This window comes from Homalodisca vitripennis, chromosome 3 (genome assembly GCF_021130785.1).
Source record: "Homalodisca vitripennis isolate AUS2020 chromosome 3, UT_GWSS_2.1, whole genome shotgun sequence".
NCBI classification, from domain to species: Eukaryota; Metazoa; Arthropoda; class Insecta; order Hemiptera; family Cicadellidae; genus Homalodisca; species Homalodisca vitripennis.
Window position 1 is genome coordinate 131213816 of NC_060209.1, and position 20122 is coordinate 131233937.

At 32.3% G+C, this 20122-nt stretch overlaps 1 protein-coding gene across 1 annotated transcript in view; it reads right to left on the minus strand.

Annotated features, from left to right (window-relative positions):
• Nucleotides 1-12868, minus strand: part of LOC124357507 (acid ceramidase-like) — a 40181-nt gene extending 27313 nt beyond the window's left edge. Inside the window, exons 1-5 of the mRNA XM_046809373.1 lie at nt 12720-12868; nt 10964-11316; nt 9365-9408; nt 8183-8264; nt 4054-4325 (exon numbers count right to left, since the gene is read on the minus strand). Of these exons, the coding sequence (XP_046665329.1) occupies nt 4054-4325; nt 8183-8264; nt 9365-9408; nt 10964-11305 (740 nt within the window). The 5' untranslated portion in view covers nt 11306-11316; nt 12720-12868. The remainder of the gene's footprint in view (nt 1-4053; nt 4326-8182; nt 8265-9364; nt 9409-10963; nt 11317-12719) is intronic.
• Between the last annotated feature and the right edge of the window lie 7254 nt (nt 12869-20122).

The following is a 20122-nucleotide window of genomic DNA, read 5'->3' on the forward strand; positions in this document are numbered from 1 at the left end:
GTGAACATCGAAGCCTACATAGCTGTAGCTGAGGCTAAAAAAAAAAAAAAAAAAAAAAAAAAAGTTTTATTACTATCATGCTTACTCTATGCTTTCACACTACAAACGTAAACAAATTTAAAATAGTGGTTACATTAATTGCTAATTAATTGGTCATGCTGCCATAAAATAATATTCACAGAACAGTTGTTCATTACAATTAACAGTCTCTTTCAATTAGCAATATTTGTTTGCTGTAATGCAACTTTAGAGACCAAGATGAGATTTTTCGTTAACTTTAGAGACCAGTCAGGCATAGCCTGAGGGATTTTTGAAATAAGAATAATCCTATATGTTAATAAGGAATCCTAAGATTGTCCATGTAAAATTTCAGTACAAAAACATTTACACATGAAATCGTAACAAACAAACTCACTTTTGCATTTATAATATTAGTTACAATTACCATGGAGTTCTATGATTTTAAAATGGAAATAGGTATGCATTATCGCTTGATGTCAACTCTCCTTCCGAACCTTGGGTAGGAGTTGGCCCATCTGAATCAATTAGTTTTAACTTTCAATCGTTGCCCAATCATGTGACAAATGTTTCTGGCAGGAATTCTGAGAGCTGTCACAATATACTGACATTGAAATGTTTGAAAGACATGGAACCTTCCATTTTTCATTTGATTGTAGAAGGATGTTTGCATAAAAATGATGAACTAAGTGGTATTTTTCAAATTTAAAAATTGTGTCAAACTATTGTCTGTTTTATTCAGCATTGTTTGAGTAAATCTTGTAAAAATTAAAAATGAGCTAAATACTTTTTCAGGCTATGAGGTTGTAGTGTTTTTTAACCATGAGTGCTTATCTAGGGGGTGGTTCTTGAGTACTGGCTAAGCATGATTTTTATGGCATATAGTGTATTTTTGAAACTGGACTCTCTGATCACCTAGTCCAGCTGACGGTGGTATCTCCCCTTTCACATCGCCAGTCTTCAAAAGTTGAGATGAAGTTCAGAAAGATAAATAATAAAAATATTCATAATCTCAATTCCCATCTTCAACACGAGAATTGGGTTAATGTCATTGAAGCTCCTGATTGTAATGCGACATTTAAGTCATTTTTAAATTCCTTTCTATTTGTTTAATCATGCCTGTCCGGAAGGTTCAAAAAACTAAAAGGCCATGGGAAAATGCCCTGGATAACGACAGGAATAAAAACGCCATGTGAACGTAAGTGGAAACTGTATGTTATTTTAAGTAAAATCAATTTTACACTACTGTTCTAACTTATTTTAGAAAGTATAAATTAATTCTCCATAAGGTAATTTTCTTGCAAATTAAAAAAAATTTCAATATTGATTACATAACAAAGCCATAATCTGGGTATGGGAACTTGGAAAGTGGTAAATAATGAGCTTGGTAACTCAAATTCTTCAAACAACCCTATTGTCCTTACTGATAGTCATGAGTATTCAAACCCATTAATTCCGTTGAGTTGAAAACCAACTATCATAACTGCCTTCTTTTGATACAGCTCTCGAGTATGTTGTGAGTGTCCCTGCTCTCCAACAACAAAATAAATCTTTTCTTTATTTGTTCGAGCTGACTACAATAACTGAGGTTCTGAGCTTAATTTCAAAACTCAAAGTCAAATGGATGGGATGGTGTTACATCAGAAGTTTTTAAGTAGTAAGCAAATTTCATAGATTTTCATCTGGGTCATATTCTAAACCCATCCTTTTTTGAAGGTATTTTCCCAGAAAATTTAAAGTTATCGGTTGTATGCTCAATCCATAAAAAAGCCCAAAAACTAAGATTTCAAACTACAGACCAATTAGCTTGCTTTATCTTTTGCTAACGTGTTTGAAATGATCATTCTGGCAAGACATTAACAATACTTCAAGGAGATTGGATGAATCAGTTCAGGAGTACCCCAAGGCTATTTTCTATATACATAAATGATATGCCTTCAAATATGAATTCAAACATTGTTTGCTCTGCAGATGACACAACTGCTCTGTCTTCTTGTTGTGTTGTTCACAGGCTAGAAATTATTATGAATCAGTCATATTGTGACTTGAATAGATGGTGTAAATCAAATGGCCTTTGCTTAAATGAAGAGAAAACTAAGATAATAATTTTCTCACCATATTTCTGTGATTAAGCTAGTTTCAGCGTAAATGGTATCAGCCCATAAAGGTCTGCTCCTTTTTTTGGTGTTATTTTGGATGATAACAACTGGTCTAAAAATATTTATACCCTATGCACAAAGCTGTCTTTAATTACTTTTCCTTTTGAAGTATGTTGCTAAAGAAACTCTCCTTAAAATATACTACGCTTATGTGTACAGTAGGTTAAACTACAGTATTGGATTCTGGGTGTTTTCTAGAAATTATAAGAGTATTTAGACTCCAAAAGAGGATTGTTCACATTATGGCAGGATCTAGTCATCATGCTTTCTGTAAGCAGCATGAATCTTCTTCCTCTTCCAGGTATCTACATATTTGAAGTTTTAACTTTCTTTAAAAATAACCCCAATTTTTTGCAGAAAATACTTTTAACCATCAGTTTAATAACCACCCACAAGGTTAACACGGTCTAACCAATCCACAGATTCAATTGCACTACCTGCGGCTCTATAACACGCTGCCTCAATACCTGAAAAATCTATCCAGCTCAAAAAATTTTCTAAAAAAAGTTAAAATTTATTTTGCTGGAGAGATGTCCATACACTGTACAAGACCCTGCCAGATTTTACCAATATATAAATTATATTAAGCACCCTTATTTCATTGTTATTAATTTAGTATGTGACTTATTGCATATAGCATTTTGTTATTACCGAAATAAATGATTTCTGATTCTGATGCATCAAGTAGATGTTATTCCTGTGTTACTCCCCCGAGTATCAGGGCGTGAGCAAAATAGTTCTTATTATTCAGGTTTTAGGCGTGTAGGGGCACTTCTGGATCAAGTGAATTATATTTTCGCGTCAAAGTTGAGTTTTCATTCTTATTCCGATCAAGAAAATATATTTTAATTAAGAAGCCTACTTCAGCAAAAAGCATTTACTTCTGGTGCTTTTAACCCTTTGACCGCCGTGAGCCACTATAGTGGCTCGCTGTATGCGGTACCTTGAGCGTCGCGGGCCACTATAGTGGCTCGCCGTATGCGGTACCTTGAGCGCCGCGGGCCACTATAGTGGCTCTGTGAACTTTACGTCTTTGTCCTTATAGTTTAAACATAATATATTTAAATATATTGATATCAACTTTGAATTGTATTGCTCTGCTTCATTTCAACTATAAAATATTGATATTTACTTGTTTCTATAGTAACAAGTGTATCTTCATCCTACAGCGGAATTTTTGAAATTTTTTGAATTTTACTTAAATTACATTATTTTATGCAATTTCTGTGGAATATATTTGTAACTTTTAGTATATGCTCAAAACAATACGTACTTTTAGGTTAAAAAACGTTATTTGAGCCCAAGTTACTTATTCAGTGTGTTTTTGGACCTTCAAACTTAAGATTTTTTATTTTTTATTTTTTTTATTGCGACAGGCATACATACTACTAAACAAATGTAAAAAAAAATAATAAAACTGTAATTTATTACATCAACTGAAAGTACATCTCTTCCCCTCAAAAACAAAACCAAAACTAAAAGGCTAGCTCAAAATTTACAAAAGTTATGTAATTTAATATGTGACCATGCAAAAACGGGTGATTTTGCCGTGGCAGTATTGGATCCATGCGGTGCTCAAACGCCTGGCGGTCTAGCGAACGACGGCGCGCGGGAGCGGCGGCGCTTAAAGGGTTAATCTATTTCTGTAGGTGGAATAGAGTGAAAAGCATAAAAACGTAGTGTTACTGATTTCTTGTCTCATTAACAATGGAAAATATCCGGAAAAATCCTATATCCTTAAAAATCCCTCCATGGTCTAGAAAAACTTTCAAGCTTTATGATCTTATGGAGCAGAAAAAGTAAAAGCTGAAAAAAGTAAAGTACTGGAAGTTTATTTATTCTTGGCTAAATCTAATAAAACTAATGATACACATACCCCATGAATAATCCAAAGTCAAGGTTACGACCATGATACATATGACCATCGTTTCCCTCCATGACGATAGAAGTACAGATGGAGAAGAACTCGTAGAAGATATTGTAGAGAGTCACTCTCCCTATGCTGAGTCCTGTCCAGTTGGCAATGCCCTTCAGCTCCATGAAGTACTCGTGAGGTAGGGATTGATGAAGCCATGAGATATATTTGTCTACAATATTCATCACCTTTGTGCCAAATTTGTGTTCAAAGAAATCTGCCAACCTCTTTATCTAAAACATAAAAGTTTAAATATCCTGTTCCATTATAACAGAAACATATAGTAAAAATATTGGGCCACATGCCAACGTAAAAAGGCAAACTGCCTTTTAATTGATATAGCCTTTTTTTAAACATAGCATTTAAACTCTTAAAATAAAACTATCTCGCATTCCTCAAAAACATTAATGTATATAGCAAAAAAATTATAGCGGCCCACAACAAATCAAAAGCAAGAAATTTTTCAATAAAAAGGGTTATCAGGAATGTTTAGTTTAATGTGTTAAAACACTTGTAAAAGAATATACATGTAAAAAGAATATACATTTGCACTATAAACCACAATATGGATGCTTAACCCTTTAGTTAGCATGGAACCATTTGGATACATCGTCTTCAGCTGTGTCTACCATCAGTAGCATGTTCCACTTACTGTATACTGTCAAAAAAAAAGAGTTAAAAAGCCTAAGGCGGCATGTTATTATTTTGAGCATTCAGTGGCTAGGAACAGTAATATGAAAAATCTATTATATTTGTGTATATATTATTCAATTAAATATATTACTGTACACATCATTAAGTGTAATAATGATATCAGGAACAATTTATTAGCTTACAACAAACAATACAATAGCAACAAATAACAACAATTGTATAGCAATAAAATAACAATATTACAAATTCACTGACATTTTTCAGGTACTCTTGGAATTAGATATAATACACAATTTTTTCTATTATGTGAGCTAAAATTATATGTTACAAATAAAAATTTATTTTTGATACATTATTAGAATAAAAGTTCAGTCCTGGTACTATTATAACATTACAATTGAGGATAAAACAAATTAGTGTTAAACAATGCGTTTCTAATAGAGTTTCTAGTACAGTAATATTTGATATGGTGAGTAAGTGTATATCAATGTTATTGATCTGGCTAATAGCATTTGTTAGGCTGTTACTCAAGGTTATTGAGTAGCTGGCTTTGTGGCTGGTGAGATGGGCATTTTACATCGTCATGTTGGTAGAGCGTGTCACTTCCCAAATAGTCAGTTTCTTGTCACATCGGTCACCAGTGTGTGTTCTCTGTGAAGGTTGTTACCGCTGATGTTTATGGGCTGTTTTTGTATGTACTTGTTTATTTATGCTTGCTCACTATAACACCTCCAAATATTAGGTGGTGACCCGCAACATATTTCTGTTTCGCATTGCTATCTTATGCTTTGTAGGTGGAATCAATGACATCTTTGTATTTACATGACTTTTAACATGTACCAATTCATGATAAGAGTGTGGGTTATTTAACTTTTAGATTATCAATCCATATACCCAAACAGAAATATCCTATCATTTTGTGTATAAAATTATTTTGATATCTCAAAGGATTTGGATTATACTCACTTTTATTTTATTTTATTGATTTTTTAATAAAGATAGTAGAAAACACCTGTTAATTTAAAACATTTTGTATTACAATACTGATATTAACGACATAGATGATGTTATATCAATAAAATGGTTGTTATTGTTATTATTAATCAAGAGTTCACAGTGTTCTTACTAAAGAAATATAGTCTTTTTTAGTACAAAATGGTGTTGTTATTTCAAAACTGATTTCAGTTACTATAGTGTCATTGCTCAATAACAATACTACTGCTTTATTTTTAGTTAGTATTATGAGAATAGTTAATCAATAAGTTTTATTATGATGTTAGTTTATAAAAACAGTATATCTTGTGACACTATTTATCTAAAGAGACTTGTAGGAAAGCCACTATTCACAAATGTACCGGTTTCAGAAACTCTTGAAATCTTTGAATCACATCTCAAAGAAGACTAACCATTAAAGCAAAGAACTCAACTTCCCATGCCAGAAATTATGGAACTGTTAGAGCTATGCACTCAATGCAATTATTTTGAGTTAGAGGGTCAAATTTACCATCAAGATGAGGGGAGGCAATGAGTTCTCCTCTGTCTCCTATTTTTGCCAATATATTTATTGAGGAATTTGATCAAAAAGCCTTGGCTTTAGCTCAGTTCAACCCAAAGTTTTGGTAGAGGTATATGGATGATACCTTTGTTGTTTTTCCTCATAGACACAGAATTGAATGAGTTTTTGAATCACATTAATAGTATTTCTCATTCCATCCGCCTCACAATGGAAGTGGAAGTCCAAAACAAGTTTCCTTTTTTGGATGTGTGTGTATTAAGAGATAGGGATGTCCTTGAGACTACTGTTTTTCCAAAGAAAACTTACACAAGAAAATATTTAAATTATCAATCAAACCATCCAAAATCTGTCAAAAAAGGAGTGGCCTACTCGTTATTTGATAGAGCAAAGAGTTTATGCTCAGATAAAGATGGTTTAAAAGAGGAATTTAAGAAAGTTCAATCGGATCTTAGACGCTATAGATACCCTCAATTAGTAATAAATAAGTGCAAACAAACCAGAAGAATCATTCCTGAGTCAGAAAAACAAAATAGTGATAAATTTGTGTTTATGTCAATCCCTTTTGTGTTGGGATTATAGGAGAAAATTAGAAGAGTAGAAAGAAAGTACAACATTAGAACCGCGTTTAAAACACACAACACTATTAGACGAAGTCTCGTAAAACAAAACCAAACAATGGCACACAGGATTCCATAAACTGTATTTACAGTATAAAATTTAGTTACAATAGGGAATACATAGGCAAGACAAAAAGACCATTAAACGTACGGATAAAAGAACACAAAGAAAACACAAGAAAGGGTCTCACAGAAAATTAAAAAATTGCACACCATTCTTGGTCCGAAGACCATCTTATGAATTGGGATGAAGCCAACGTAATACATCAGGAACCACATTTTTTTAAAGGAAATTAATAGAGGCAACATTAAATTGGCAGACCTACCAATCAGTCAACCATCAGTCATGATTAGGCCGCTTTGTTTGCCAATACTAAAAAAACCAAAAGTATCAAACAGATTAGATATTTGTAATAAACCAATGCGGAGTCACAGTATGGTTTTAAGAAGTTCATCTAGCATGAACCAATAATAATTTGAAAAAGGGCCAATTCCTGTCTCTCTTCCTTTTCATTGCCGCCATCTTGTTCTGCCTTGACAATCGCCATTTGCTATTGGCCGCTGGTCAGTCGTAGGTGGTTGATCGACAAATGCAGACGTATTATGACCTGTATTCTGTAGTTCAGTTTTAATAATTAGTGTTGTGTTTAGTTTTTTATTAAGTGCATGTTTTAGAGTTAGTAAGGTTGACACACAACATGCTGGTTGTTATTCCTGACTTAGGCGTGTTACAATGCTCTGGTATGATTAGTTTATTTTAGCCTAGTTTGTAATTATGTGTTAGGTTAGTTATTTACCTGAAGAAGAGATCAGATCGCAGATCTCGAAATGTAGTGTTTCACTGTTTGATTTTTGTTTCACTGAATGATGGCAAATGTCCGGAAAAAATCCTGTTTCCTTTAGTATTAAAGTACAAATATTGTTGCTAATTTCAATTTAAGGTATCAAGTGATTGTGCTTCAATCCATGTTTGCTCAATACTTCATGAAAACATCAATAAGTGTTATATAAAGCTCAAAAACTAAAAAAAATACCCTCATTTAGGGCATTTAAATGACCATGGGGTAAATATCCGGGTAAATACCAAATTTAAATTTACCTTCACACTGAATATTTACCCGGCCCACACCGCTATATGTGGCTGCCAGTTTTACTCAGTACTTCCACTGTAGAAACAAAATATTTGTATCTGATTGTCTTGTAGTTTACATAATATGACTTCTTAAAGGTGATCTCTAATCATATTCTTATTGCTACAATACGTTTTCATTTCCAGCAGCAATGTTAATGTACTGTAACATACCTCAGATCTCTTTTGTTTCACCACCTTCATCCATCTATCCTCTGGTTTAGCACCGAGATCTATTTTAAATGTTGCCACCTTTCTGTAAAATATACATTAAAATGCAATATAAGTGAGTATTTTGAAACTGAGCTAATAAGAAATGCTATAGATGGTATTTAAACATGTTCTAGGTGAATTTTCCTATAACGTGCATTTTATTAATTTCCCTGTTGTATATACATGTGTATATAACTCTAAAACCTTTATACACTAATGCCCTATCTAATGTTTGACTAGGATTGAATTTGCCATTTCTAATATTACCCTGCAGTAAAAAAAATATGTAAAAAATTACTAAACATTTTATTTTTATTATAAAAAACATTTTTTTAAATATATTTTCAACAAGTATGTTACGATTCAACACACCAGTATTTCTCTGAAAATTATTTGTGCCCCTTATTACCCATATTATAAATTTTATCTTTTTTATGAATTCTTAACTAAACTTAGTGAAAATTCTACAATTAATGCAACCATGTACAAACTGAAGTAGCAGACACTCGGAGGGTTAATATGAAAATCAAGTTCTATGAAATATATAATTTATCAGCCTGACATAAAGCAATCAATTATATTACTACTTATTACATGCTTAGGCGCCATTGACTGTTCAGAATATTTTGTCAGTTCCTTGTGTTAATTCCAGCATTACTCCATTTCAAGGTTTTATTCATGAAAAACATTAATGAAACACTTTTTAGAAAAGTATTATTACACTGATAAAATCAATAAGTCAACTTAAACAACGGGTTAATTCAAGTAGGTCAAAACTATTTTAAATATTATAATTAAAATTAATTAAACAAATTTAAATTGTTTAAAAAACATGTAGGCTATTATTAAATATTAATTTTGAAAACACAACAAAAAAAGCTTGTAACTGAATGTAAGATATTAAAAATATAAGGAACTGGAAATAACATCTACAAGATTTTTTTGTCTACAAAATTATTTGATACTAGCTGATATCTCCAAATGATGCAGACAATCATGAATGAGACCATTTATCTTCTACAGGTTCATATTATACCTGATTCACTAAAATATTATGTAGTTGATCATTTTAACCTTATATTTATTTGAAATCTTAGGACTTGTAAATTAGATAAAAGTATTTACTATATCAGTACTACTTACCCAGATTTTGTACTTGGAAAAGATTCGTTGGCACAACCTTGAAACTGTAACCAAAAATGCATTAATAGATAACATTTCATTACTTTGACATCAAAAGATGTATTTAACAATTTATAATTCATTTTGAATTTTTTTTTAAACATGTTGATGTTTTTTATTGCTACTTAAATCAATGTCTACTTTTAAAACATGTGAAACTTTTTCTTTTACACTTGGAATAAAAATTAAAGATTTCAAAACTTTAAAATAAAAATAAAACACAGTAAATTAGCCTATTTAGATTTAATAACATTTTGTTGCAATATTTGGTTGGGTGATATAATATAAGTGCACTGTCTCACTGCATCAAATTTATCAATGTGCTAACTCTTTGTTCAAGTAATCACAGATTGCCTTGGCTAAACACGCTTGTGTACCGTCGTGTTGAAAACACATTTTCTCTTGAAGATCTGTCCTTGGTGTCTGGGTAATGAAGATTAGACAGGACATCTCATAAAAGATAAAGTAATTCTGACTATATAGGCTGACTTTATAGATGGAAGAGTGTTGAACCTCTATCCAATAATTATGAATCATATCAATTAAAATATATACAAAGTATGTTTTCTCAAAATTATGAACTTGCAGACCTTTGGTATTTTCCTCTGTCTAAATGTAGCTAGTTCTCGAATTAAAAATAGGAGTTTCTTGTGAGTAGAAGTAATGTTTGTCTACACTTCATTATTGCAAGCAGCCAGTCACCGTTCCCTTACAAGCATACAGCATCGAAAAAGATTTATTTCAGGTTGAGTTCATCCTTCCAGACCCTTGGATAAAGGAATTAGCATGAATTGTTATGATGTACATTTTATGGTATGCAATGAATGGTCTATCTTAACAGTGTTCTCTCAAAGTATTCTCTTCTGTCTAGCCATGTTATTATACGTATGCGTCACATTATTCCTATCTCAGTAACCGTGCTAGGGCATTGTCTACTATCAAACAAAATATCTAAACTTTAAACAGATATACCATGTATATTATGAAGGAAACAGGATTTTTCCGGACATTTGCCATCGTTAAGTGAAACAAGAAAACAGTAACACTACGTTTCGAGATCTGCAATCTGATCTCTCCTTCAGATTTGTTTATTTTAACCTAGTTTGTAATTATGTATTAGGTTAGTTCTTTACCTGAAGAAGAGATCAGATTGCAGATCTCGAAACGTAGTGTTACTGTTTTCTTGTTTCACTTAACGATGGCAAATGTCCGGAAAAATCCTGTTTCCTTCACAATCCTTCCATCGTCAAAAATAACCTTCAAACAAAAAATGTATATTATATAAGACATATAACTTTATCATTATAAAGCTTTTCTTAAATTGTTTCAAATTAACAACTTGGAAGCCAAAAAACGGTTCATCATTCTAGAAAGTTGCCATAACAACCAAAGGATTAACCAATATTGGTTCAATCATGATGTTTCTAGAAAAGGTGCCCTGACAACAGATTTAGAACTAGTGCGTGGTATCAGTAACAAATTCATAAATGTTTTTCATAAAACTAAAACCTGTGTTATAAAATTGCTTCGGTTGAATGAATTAGAAGAATATATACTTACAGGAGAACTGTATGGTGGTAGATGGTTGAGGAGCTGTTTGATTCTTTCCTTCCTTGACTTGTACAACTCCTTTTCCAATTGTTGAAAAGCAGGTTCAGAAAATAGTCTATTAGTTTTGGTATGTGGTTTATTCTTGTGATCAGACTGTTTGAAGTTGTGACACCCACTGATACTTTGAGTTACATGTTCAACACTATTACTACTAGTGTTAATTTCTAATAAAACGTTTGGATCAAACTTTTCAGACTTTCCATTTGTCTTTAATGATCCATGAGCTGTATGTGTTTCTCCAGTTAAAATATTAATTAAAATAAAGCAAACAACTGAAGTCTCCAAAAACATATTAGAATGATCTGTAACAACAAGTTAGTTTCAGCTTGAAAATAATAGTTATTTGTCTTAATTTATATAACGATTTGTATATTTATTAATAAGTAATTTGATGAATAACTTGCAATATTTCAATAAGCTAGGAATACAGTACAGAACCAAATCAATAACATTAATAAAAAAATAGTTTACTTTGAAGAAACAGAATTGCAATGGAGTAAAATTCAAAAATCAAGTAAAACTTACACAACAAAAATCTAATACCAGTTCCTCAGTGTTTGGAATACATTTTACCTAGATTTTTCTTCTGCAATTTCATCATGTCCTATTTTGTTACTTGACTTTTAGACTTGCAGTTTTGTGACTTAATGTATCATTGATTGTTATTTTTAACGGCCACGTACTTGTCACAAATTTTAAAACTTTAACATCTCACAATCGCAGCACATGCTGGTTGTCCCACCAAAAGTAGATTTACATTAAATAAGAAAATTATAGGGTAGGGTACGATACGTGGACCCGGTTTTTTATATCGAAATTGGCAAATGATATTACTTAATCATAACCATCGATATAATCAATCAATACTGATTAATTATATTGAACTATTAACTTAAATAATCTATATCAACAGCTGTAAACACTTTAAAATAATACACGTAGGGTACTATTTATATTTTACATAAGTAATTTTGATTATTAAAAAATGGTAGTCAATTTTAGAAAACTACACAACATTGCTTTGAAAGATGATAAGACATGTTTTTCGTAGCTTCAACATCTTGGACTTGTACCGAAAAACCCATTATGTGAAATTTGTGGGAAAGAAACAACTGTAACTGTGAGAGGAGCAAATATGGTCATCTTCAGTTTTCCTAATTTTGGTTAGAATAATTTCTTTGATCACTGTAAATATTAATTCATATTTTAATTTAAAACATATGAGTGTTATTGAGGAGTATAGGTACTTTTATATCGATTGATAGTCTAGGATTTGAGATGCGAATATTAGGTATCGATGACTACATTCTTCAATATAAAAACCGGGTCCGATTACCGCTTATCGTACCCTACCCAAATTATAATATATAGGAAATAGATTAGCCCCCAGGCTTGAGGGTCAATATATTTTTTTTAATACGACTTGACATGAACAAATAACACCCAAATATTTTCAAATTAAAAACAAAGTATTAAAGACAACCAATTATTATGATAATAGAAAAGGGTAAATATTTGCTTTAGCCACTTCACACTATAAAAGGAAACAAAAAGTACACTGATATCAAAAATGAATATTTTCCTCATTAAAATTAGTCTTGCTCAATGGAGTATTAATAACTGAACATATTCTTGGATGAATAGGTTAACAACTAACATAGTTCAAGATCTAAGGATTTAATCAAATTACTACTTCTTTACTTACCTCCACTCACAACAAACCGGAGTCGTGATAGTAACACTTAATTAATTATATCAATTTTATACCAAACAACCATTACTAATAATGACTCAAACGACAGAATGACACAACTGAAGTCTTTGTTTGTAAACAAAGGACAAAGACACTTCTCAGCTGTTCTCCAGCTGTATTATGAAATACACTGATTTCAGCAAATGGTTGTAAACAAAGAACAATTTGGTTGTCAGAGTAAAAATATTCAATCAACATAAATTTTCTTTGTATATATAGGTATAATATGTTTGGGTATGCGTGTGCGTGTGTGTATGAAATTGACTGTTGAATATATACATGCACTTATAACGTAATCACGAGCCTTCCTAAAAAATTTACGTCTAAAAATTTAAGTTTTGTCTTTTATTACAATCACACATTCTTAGTTTATTGCTTCACATAAAAGATTGTTGATTTTTCAAACAACCCCCTTTTATAATCGTACTTCACTGCACACATTAAATTTTCTTATTCACGAAAGCTATGCTCAGCATAAAAACATGGCCAAAACACTTATTTGTTTCAGTGGACAGTGCTATTTACACGTAATATAAATTAAAACGGTAATAGCAACCAAATTTGTATCAAACTGTAGAAACAATACTAAAATATTTGTTTATTCGCAATCAAAACAACATTACAGTATAACAGAATAGTTTATACTACGAAGAAACAGTTGTAATCGTGTTAGACCGTGAGCGATAATTTCTTATGGAAATTTTATTATTCCATCCTTGGATTTAATATTTAACTCAGCATTCACTATGTACTAAAGAATGGGCAGAGTTTATTTTTCTAAACAAAGGTCAACTCTTTGAGCCTTATTCAGTCAGTCTTCATAGGCCATTGATGGTTTATGCAAAGATCTTATCAGGTCGACAGTATACCAAAAAATGCAACAGTTACAAACAAGATTTTGGTAGCACCTACTGAAGACCTTAGAGTATTGGTCAAGAAAACGAATAGTTCCTGTGTGTCTTTCACTTTGGGAATGAAATGTGAGAAAGTCATGTCTAACAGGAATTGCAAAGAATAATATGAATATTTGTTCAAATTCCATCTCGAAAATTCTAGAATAGTGATTTAGTGTTCTTATTAATTTTATCAAAAAAGATCTAAACTGAAGAAAATTAAAACCTGAATCTGGCAGAATACCAGTAAAGTAAATGTTTGACATAAGTGTTTCGGGGGTGGTAGATAATATTTCCTAGTGCTTGTCATAGATGCAACAATTAAGCGTTCGCACACCGGATATTACAGCTAGCAAGGACCTCCTTCCCTACTTTACATCGAATTCCCATGCAATTCTCATGGTTAAATACCAACTCCTGCATCAAGGCCTATTTATTGGTTGTTGCGATCGAACTCTACTGTATGAAGTAATTAGCCTGAGGGTGGATGAACTGGACAAAGGATTCTAAATGGCTCTTCATAATAATATCTGATGACCTCCTGGCTCTTACAAAATTAGGATATACAAAATCTCTGTGTTATGGTCAATGTAATTTTCCTAGCTTCTTACGATTGGGTCAGTTTTTTCATAGTGTTCCTCGTATAAAAACCAGAAGATGCATACTAGCTGTAAGTAATGAGGGAGAAACTAAATTGTACGGTACATTAAAGGAGCTTAAGGAATTTATCGTAGGGTCTTTCAGGAAAACCGTTTAGTAAAGACTGACGAATTTAAGAAGAGTGCACATTGGTAGAATATCAGGTTAGAAAACCTACGCAACAGGGCCTGTCTAAGGCGAAGATGTTTTATGTACAAGACATGGGGGAAATGTCCCTACCGGGGGGGGGAGGACCTCCTCCTGAAAATGTTGATTACTTTTGCGTCAAAACGGAGTTAAAATCAAACTGGGCAGCTTTTGGTGGTGATTGCATAGTTGATCGTAAATGTAATAAAGAAGTATTTATTGCTTGGAACAAGTCTACAAGTCTATTGCAATCATCAAACAGTATTCATATTTTAATACTAGTACAAATATAGATCTAATAGCATTACTTTACATGTTATAGTACGCACAAGCAAAATGTTATTTCTTTTGTTTATAAACTAAAACTATCTAACAATAAAATATATTGACGATACAAATTTGAATAAAACTGTACTAAAATTAACAAATAAGAAGTTACATATTAAACAAAATTATATTCTGCAATCAAGCCACTAATCACGATAAGTAGCGGAGCCGAAAACTACATCCCTTAGACTCGAATAAGCGTTTCAAACGAGTCTTTAACTGGCTGATTTTGGTGAATTTTTAATACCCTTAGGGAGTTGGTTGATAAACCTGACACCAACCTGTGATGGCAGCTTTTAAAAAGTTACCGTTCTGGTGTTTATAGTTGTCCCTGCCAATGGTCCCATAGTGATTGAAGTCTCTCGCCTGTACCATAACACATTTCGACCAGCAAAGAAGTGACACCTCAAAGAAGTAAAGGCAAGGCCGAGTCAGCAATTCGAGCTCCCTGAAAGTATTCCGACAAGACCCTCTAAGTTTTAGTTTTACAATTATTTGAATAGCTTCCATTTGGAGCGTACTTAATCGGTCTAATTAATTTAGCACAGCTACCCAAAACTAAAATTCTGTAAAAAAGATGTGGGTAAATAAGCCCGCAATAGGCTATTCTTTATATATATATATATATATATATATATATATATATATATATATATATATATATATATAAGCTAAGCGATATTTAGCAAGGTTAAGCAAAACATGAAGACCTGGTGTAACAATACTGCAGACTTGGTCAATCTGGTCATCTCAGATAAGACCCTGGTTGAGTATTAGTCCTAGAACTCTGTTCCTTCCAGGATGACTTCATTTACCATTACCGCAGGCCGAATAACAATCTCTATTTGTTGTAAACCAAAATAATGAATGTAGATTTTTAACTCTTTGTTCCAAGATTCATTTAAGAAAATCCTTGAATGCAAGCATTCAAACCCGCAAAATGTTTGATTTCAAGTCCTTCCTTTGTTTTGCTTGAAGGTTCGTGTCATTTACTGCATACTGAATCATCTTTCCATTCTAAATAAATAACTTCATATTATTTACATATAACAAAAACAAGAATTGACCCCTGTGGGACTCTGTGAATAATCTCTACTTTTTCAGATATAACATAAGCGACCTGTATCACTGACTTCTTCCCTTAAAAAAAATTATGGTTGCCTGTAAAGTCGGTTTTACGGGCGAAGATTTTACGTGACAACGTCTTTTTCTCGGTAGTTATTGATATGAATATTATTAAATTGCACAATAGGAACAAGGAATTGAATGAAAATAAGAATTGCACAAATTTTAACTATAGAAATATATTTTGTTTACTAAAACATTGTACATAATTTGAAATTAATTAAAATTTGTTATTGTAAATGGTAAAGTTGAATAAAACATTTACTAAAATTGGAATTTGAAATTCTTGCTAAACACAGTTAAATTCTAACTCCGCGCGTGGTGATTGGTCGGTTTAGTTCGTTTGTTTGGTCGCACTGTTATGACAGGTTAGAGGTTATAATTTGTTATTTTAAATGTTTGACTAGCAATACGCGCTGTTTCTTCTCAATCGACTGAATTACGATTGATTGCAGAGTGATTTAAACTAATAATTTACTTAACACTATCAACATTTGTCAATAGTATGACATAACCTATAAACTCAGTTTCTCAACTTTTGTGTCAATCTAACAATTAATCAATCAATCAATCATAGTTTACGATAATGAAATATCAGTGTACAATTATTTACCTTTATTGTTGTAGTTGTTGTAAATGACGAATCTAAGCACTCCACATTTTCACGAATAAACATAGTTATCTGCTTTTATCCCGTGCGGCGGACCCACAGTTATCTGCTTTATCCCGTGCGGATCCCGTGCGGCGGACCCACTGGACGGGAATCGTAACGTTACCGGGCGTTACACTTTTTCATGAGTGACTCCGAGCCGCAACCTAATTTAAGACGTTGTCACGTCAATAAAAGACGTAATCCATTGGTGCGGCATACTGTAGATACTATACACTTCTAACTGGTGTAGCAATATATCATAATGCACACAGTTAACAGCCTTGGAAAAAGCAATAAGAAATACGCTGGGGCGCTGGGCACAGTCTCGTGCCACTCCAGACTATTAACAACACTGTTTCTTCAAGATTTATTATGACATCAACCGTTGATTTATTCTTGTAAAATCCGAATTATTCACAGCTCAAAATATAAAACCTTTCCGGAAATTTCACAAGTTCTTTAAGGAATAGTTTCTCATATACCTTACCTAAAACTTGCAAAATTTATAATGTACGATAGTTACTCATTTTGCACGTTTCTTCCTTCTTGAATCATACATAACTTTAATACTTCAAGAAAGATAAAAAATTGGAATTTTCGAAAGAGCAGTTTATCAGTTCTGTACATGGTAACAAATACATGCATGAGCAGCGTTTCAGCAACCACACAGACATGCTAGTAATGTAGGTAACATAACCTTTTTATGTTTTTGTTCCTGAATGATTCCAACCTCATCCACTGGAGATATCATCATGGAGACCATGTCAGAGTCTCCTAGCGTATCAATATTCGTGTGTCTTGTCAGATTCTTGGTTAAAATAATTAAAATGGCTTGTAACTTCGAAATGTTTTCAATCAATATGTCATCTGTTTTAAAGAAATATCAATATTCGTGTGTTAAGTCAAAGCTGCAGTAAAAAATTGTTTTTAATAGCTTGCAACTTCTAAAGTGCTTGTAATTAATCTGTTTTCTATGTGTGTTTTCTATCGAAGTACGTATTCTATTGGCTACTCATTAATGATATTCCAAGCTGTCTTAGATAATTCTTCACTGTTTTTCAAAGAATTTCCAATCTGCAGAGCCTTTGGGTACTAATGACTCTACGATAAATCTTTCTGTAAGTTTTGTAACAATTTGTAAAAGTTTTATTATTTGTTTTGAAAATGTGACATGCGATTGAAAGCTTAAAAAATCACATTCACATACAATATGCCATCCAAAAACCTTCAGCCTACCAATTTTAAGCTGTCGGTTAGAAGCGTTTCGTTGTGAGTAATTCTTTAAACTTCATCCCTTCGTGATAAAAGCTCCGGTATACATCTATTAATGACAGTCTCCTGATCGAAGTGGTCGCATATGGCCGTGTCTATCTCAGAAACAGAATTGTGATGTGTTTGTTACGATGTTGTCGATGGCCTTGCTCGTAATGGCGGTCACTCTTGTTGGCGAGTCCACAGACCAAGATAGACTAAAGATTTTTATGTGTCTAAAGGACTGGGTAAAGAGGTCATTTTGGCAGAGTAAAATAATGTTTAAATCACTAACTATGAGGGTCTTTATTTTTTTAGCTAAAAACATCGAGTAAGGATTCCAATTTCTTGAAAAACAAATTACCATGACTATCTGGTATCTATATAGGCCAACAATAGCCACTTGTGTATGTTATGTCTTAATGGAACATTGATTCCACTATTTTCAAAGTCCAGCTCTACATTTGTATTTATTTTGAACCGAATTTCGTTTATTCGTTTATTTATCTCTGTTTATTTCGTTTTTAACAGAAATGCCACTCCTCCTTATACCAGTGTCTATGAAAGGAATTTTACAATAAAGTTTTATTTTTGATAAATTATATAAAAAATATATAATAGATTCCATATATTTAAAAAAGTAATATTCATTAAACCTAATCATAAACAATATCGCGTGCATAGGTTTGTAGTGTAATATTATTTTATTGTACCGTACCTTATCAGTACAGTACTTGTGCATTTTAAAATTTTTGTTCATAATTATATATTCAGAAAATAGCTAGTTGAACAGAACACTGTAAATGTCTTTTATTACTATACCTTAAAGTAATAACCAAGCCAAATAATGCAGCTAAGAAAAGTTAATAATGGCTCTAGAATATTTGCTTAGAGTTGAGTTTTCCAGTTATCAAAAACTTTACGAACTTACAAGATAAATCTTAATCACAATCATATTACGTATTACAAAAAAAGCTTTCCTTGCCTCCAGTTTGGCAAATGTGTCAATTATTTCATTGTATTTAATGGTAGGTGGCAGTTCATTTTCAATTGACAAAATTGAAAAATAATTTAGAATATTTTGGCCTAAAGTTTATCTGAAATAAGTCCTCATGACTTGGGAAGTTACTTTCAGTGAAAATAACCAACATGGGCATTGTAGCTTCAATGTGAAACGTCTCCTGTAAATCTACAGTCATATGTTAATAAAAAGATGCACATCTATTGGGGAAAATAACCAACATGGGCATTGTAGCTTCAATGTGAAACGTCTCCTGTAAATCTACAGTCATATGTTAATAAAAAGATGCACATCTATTGGGGAAAATAACCAACATGGGCATTGTAGCTTCAATGTGAAACGTCTCCTGTAAATCTGCAGTCATATGTTAATAAAAAGATGCACATCTATTGGGGAAAATAACCAACATGGGCATTGTAGCTTCAATGTGAAACGTCTCCTGTAAATCTACAGTCATATGTTAATAAAAAGATGCATATCTATTGGGGAAAATAACCAACATGGGCATTGTAGCTTCAATGTGAAACGTCTCCTGTAAATCTGCAGTCATATGTTAATAAAAAGATGCACATCTATTGGGATATTCAAACCTAACAAGAATTGAGATTATTTAACAAAACCAAAAGTAAATTTCTGAAAATACAATTTTGAGGACGGCATGTTTTCATTTAAGTATTAAGTGTTTTAAATTTTATGCTCTTAAAAAAATTGGTTCATATATATATATATATACATATACAAGGTGTTTGAAAAGTCTGGGTACGGCTTAATATTTTACAAACCATAGCAGATAACATATATAAACTTTGCACAGTGTCATATGGCTATGTAAACTATTTTTCCTTACTATTACCATGACATGCCAACCATGGGGGGACAGCCCACAGAGGAAAACATGGAAATCTTAAATTAAAGCATGGGTCGAGTGATACCTCATTTTAAAGAGCTCACTTAGTAGAGTTGAATGCCGCAAACCGCATCTCAAAAGGTTATCCAATCAGAAATGGCGGGTTGTTTTAGGTATACATTGTGAAGTACATTATGCGCTGCCATTTCTGACTGGATCGTCGTATTCTAAAAATGATGCATCGTCATGGAGGTTCAAGAAGGCTTGTCTCATTTCAGAGATTTGTTTCTTCAGTTTTGCTTCCCATCATTTAATACAAAGTTCCTTTAAAGTCAGAGAAGGTCCTATTTAATTACATAAACCAGTGTTTAGTTAGCAAACTAGAGAATTGATAAAGACGCTGTATGGTTTAAAACAGAGTAACAGTGGGAACTGATAACTTGGTTGCGTCGC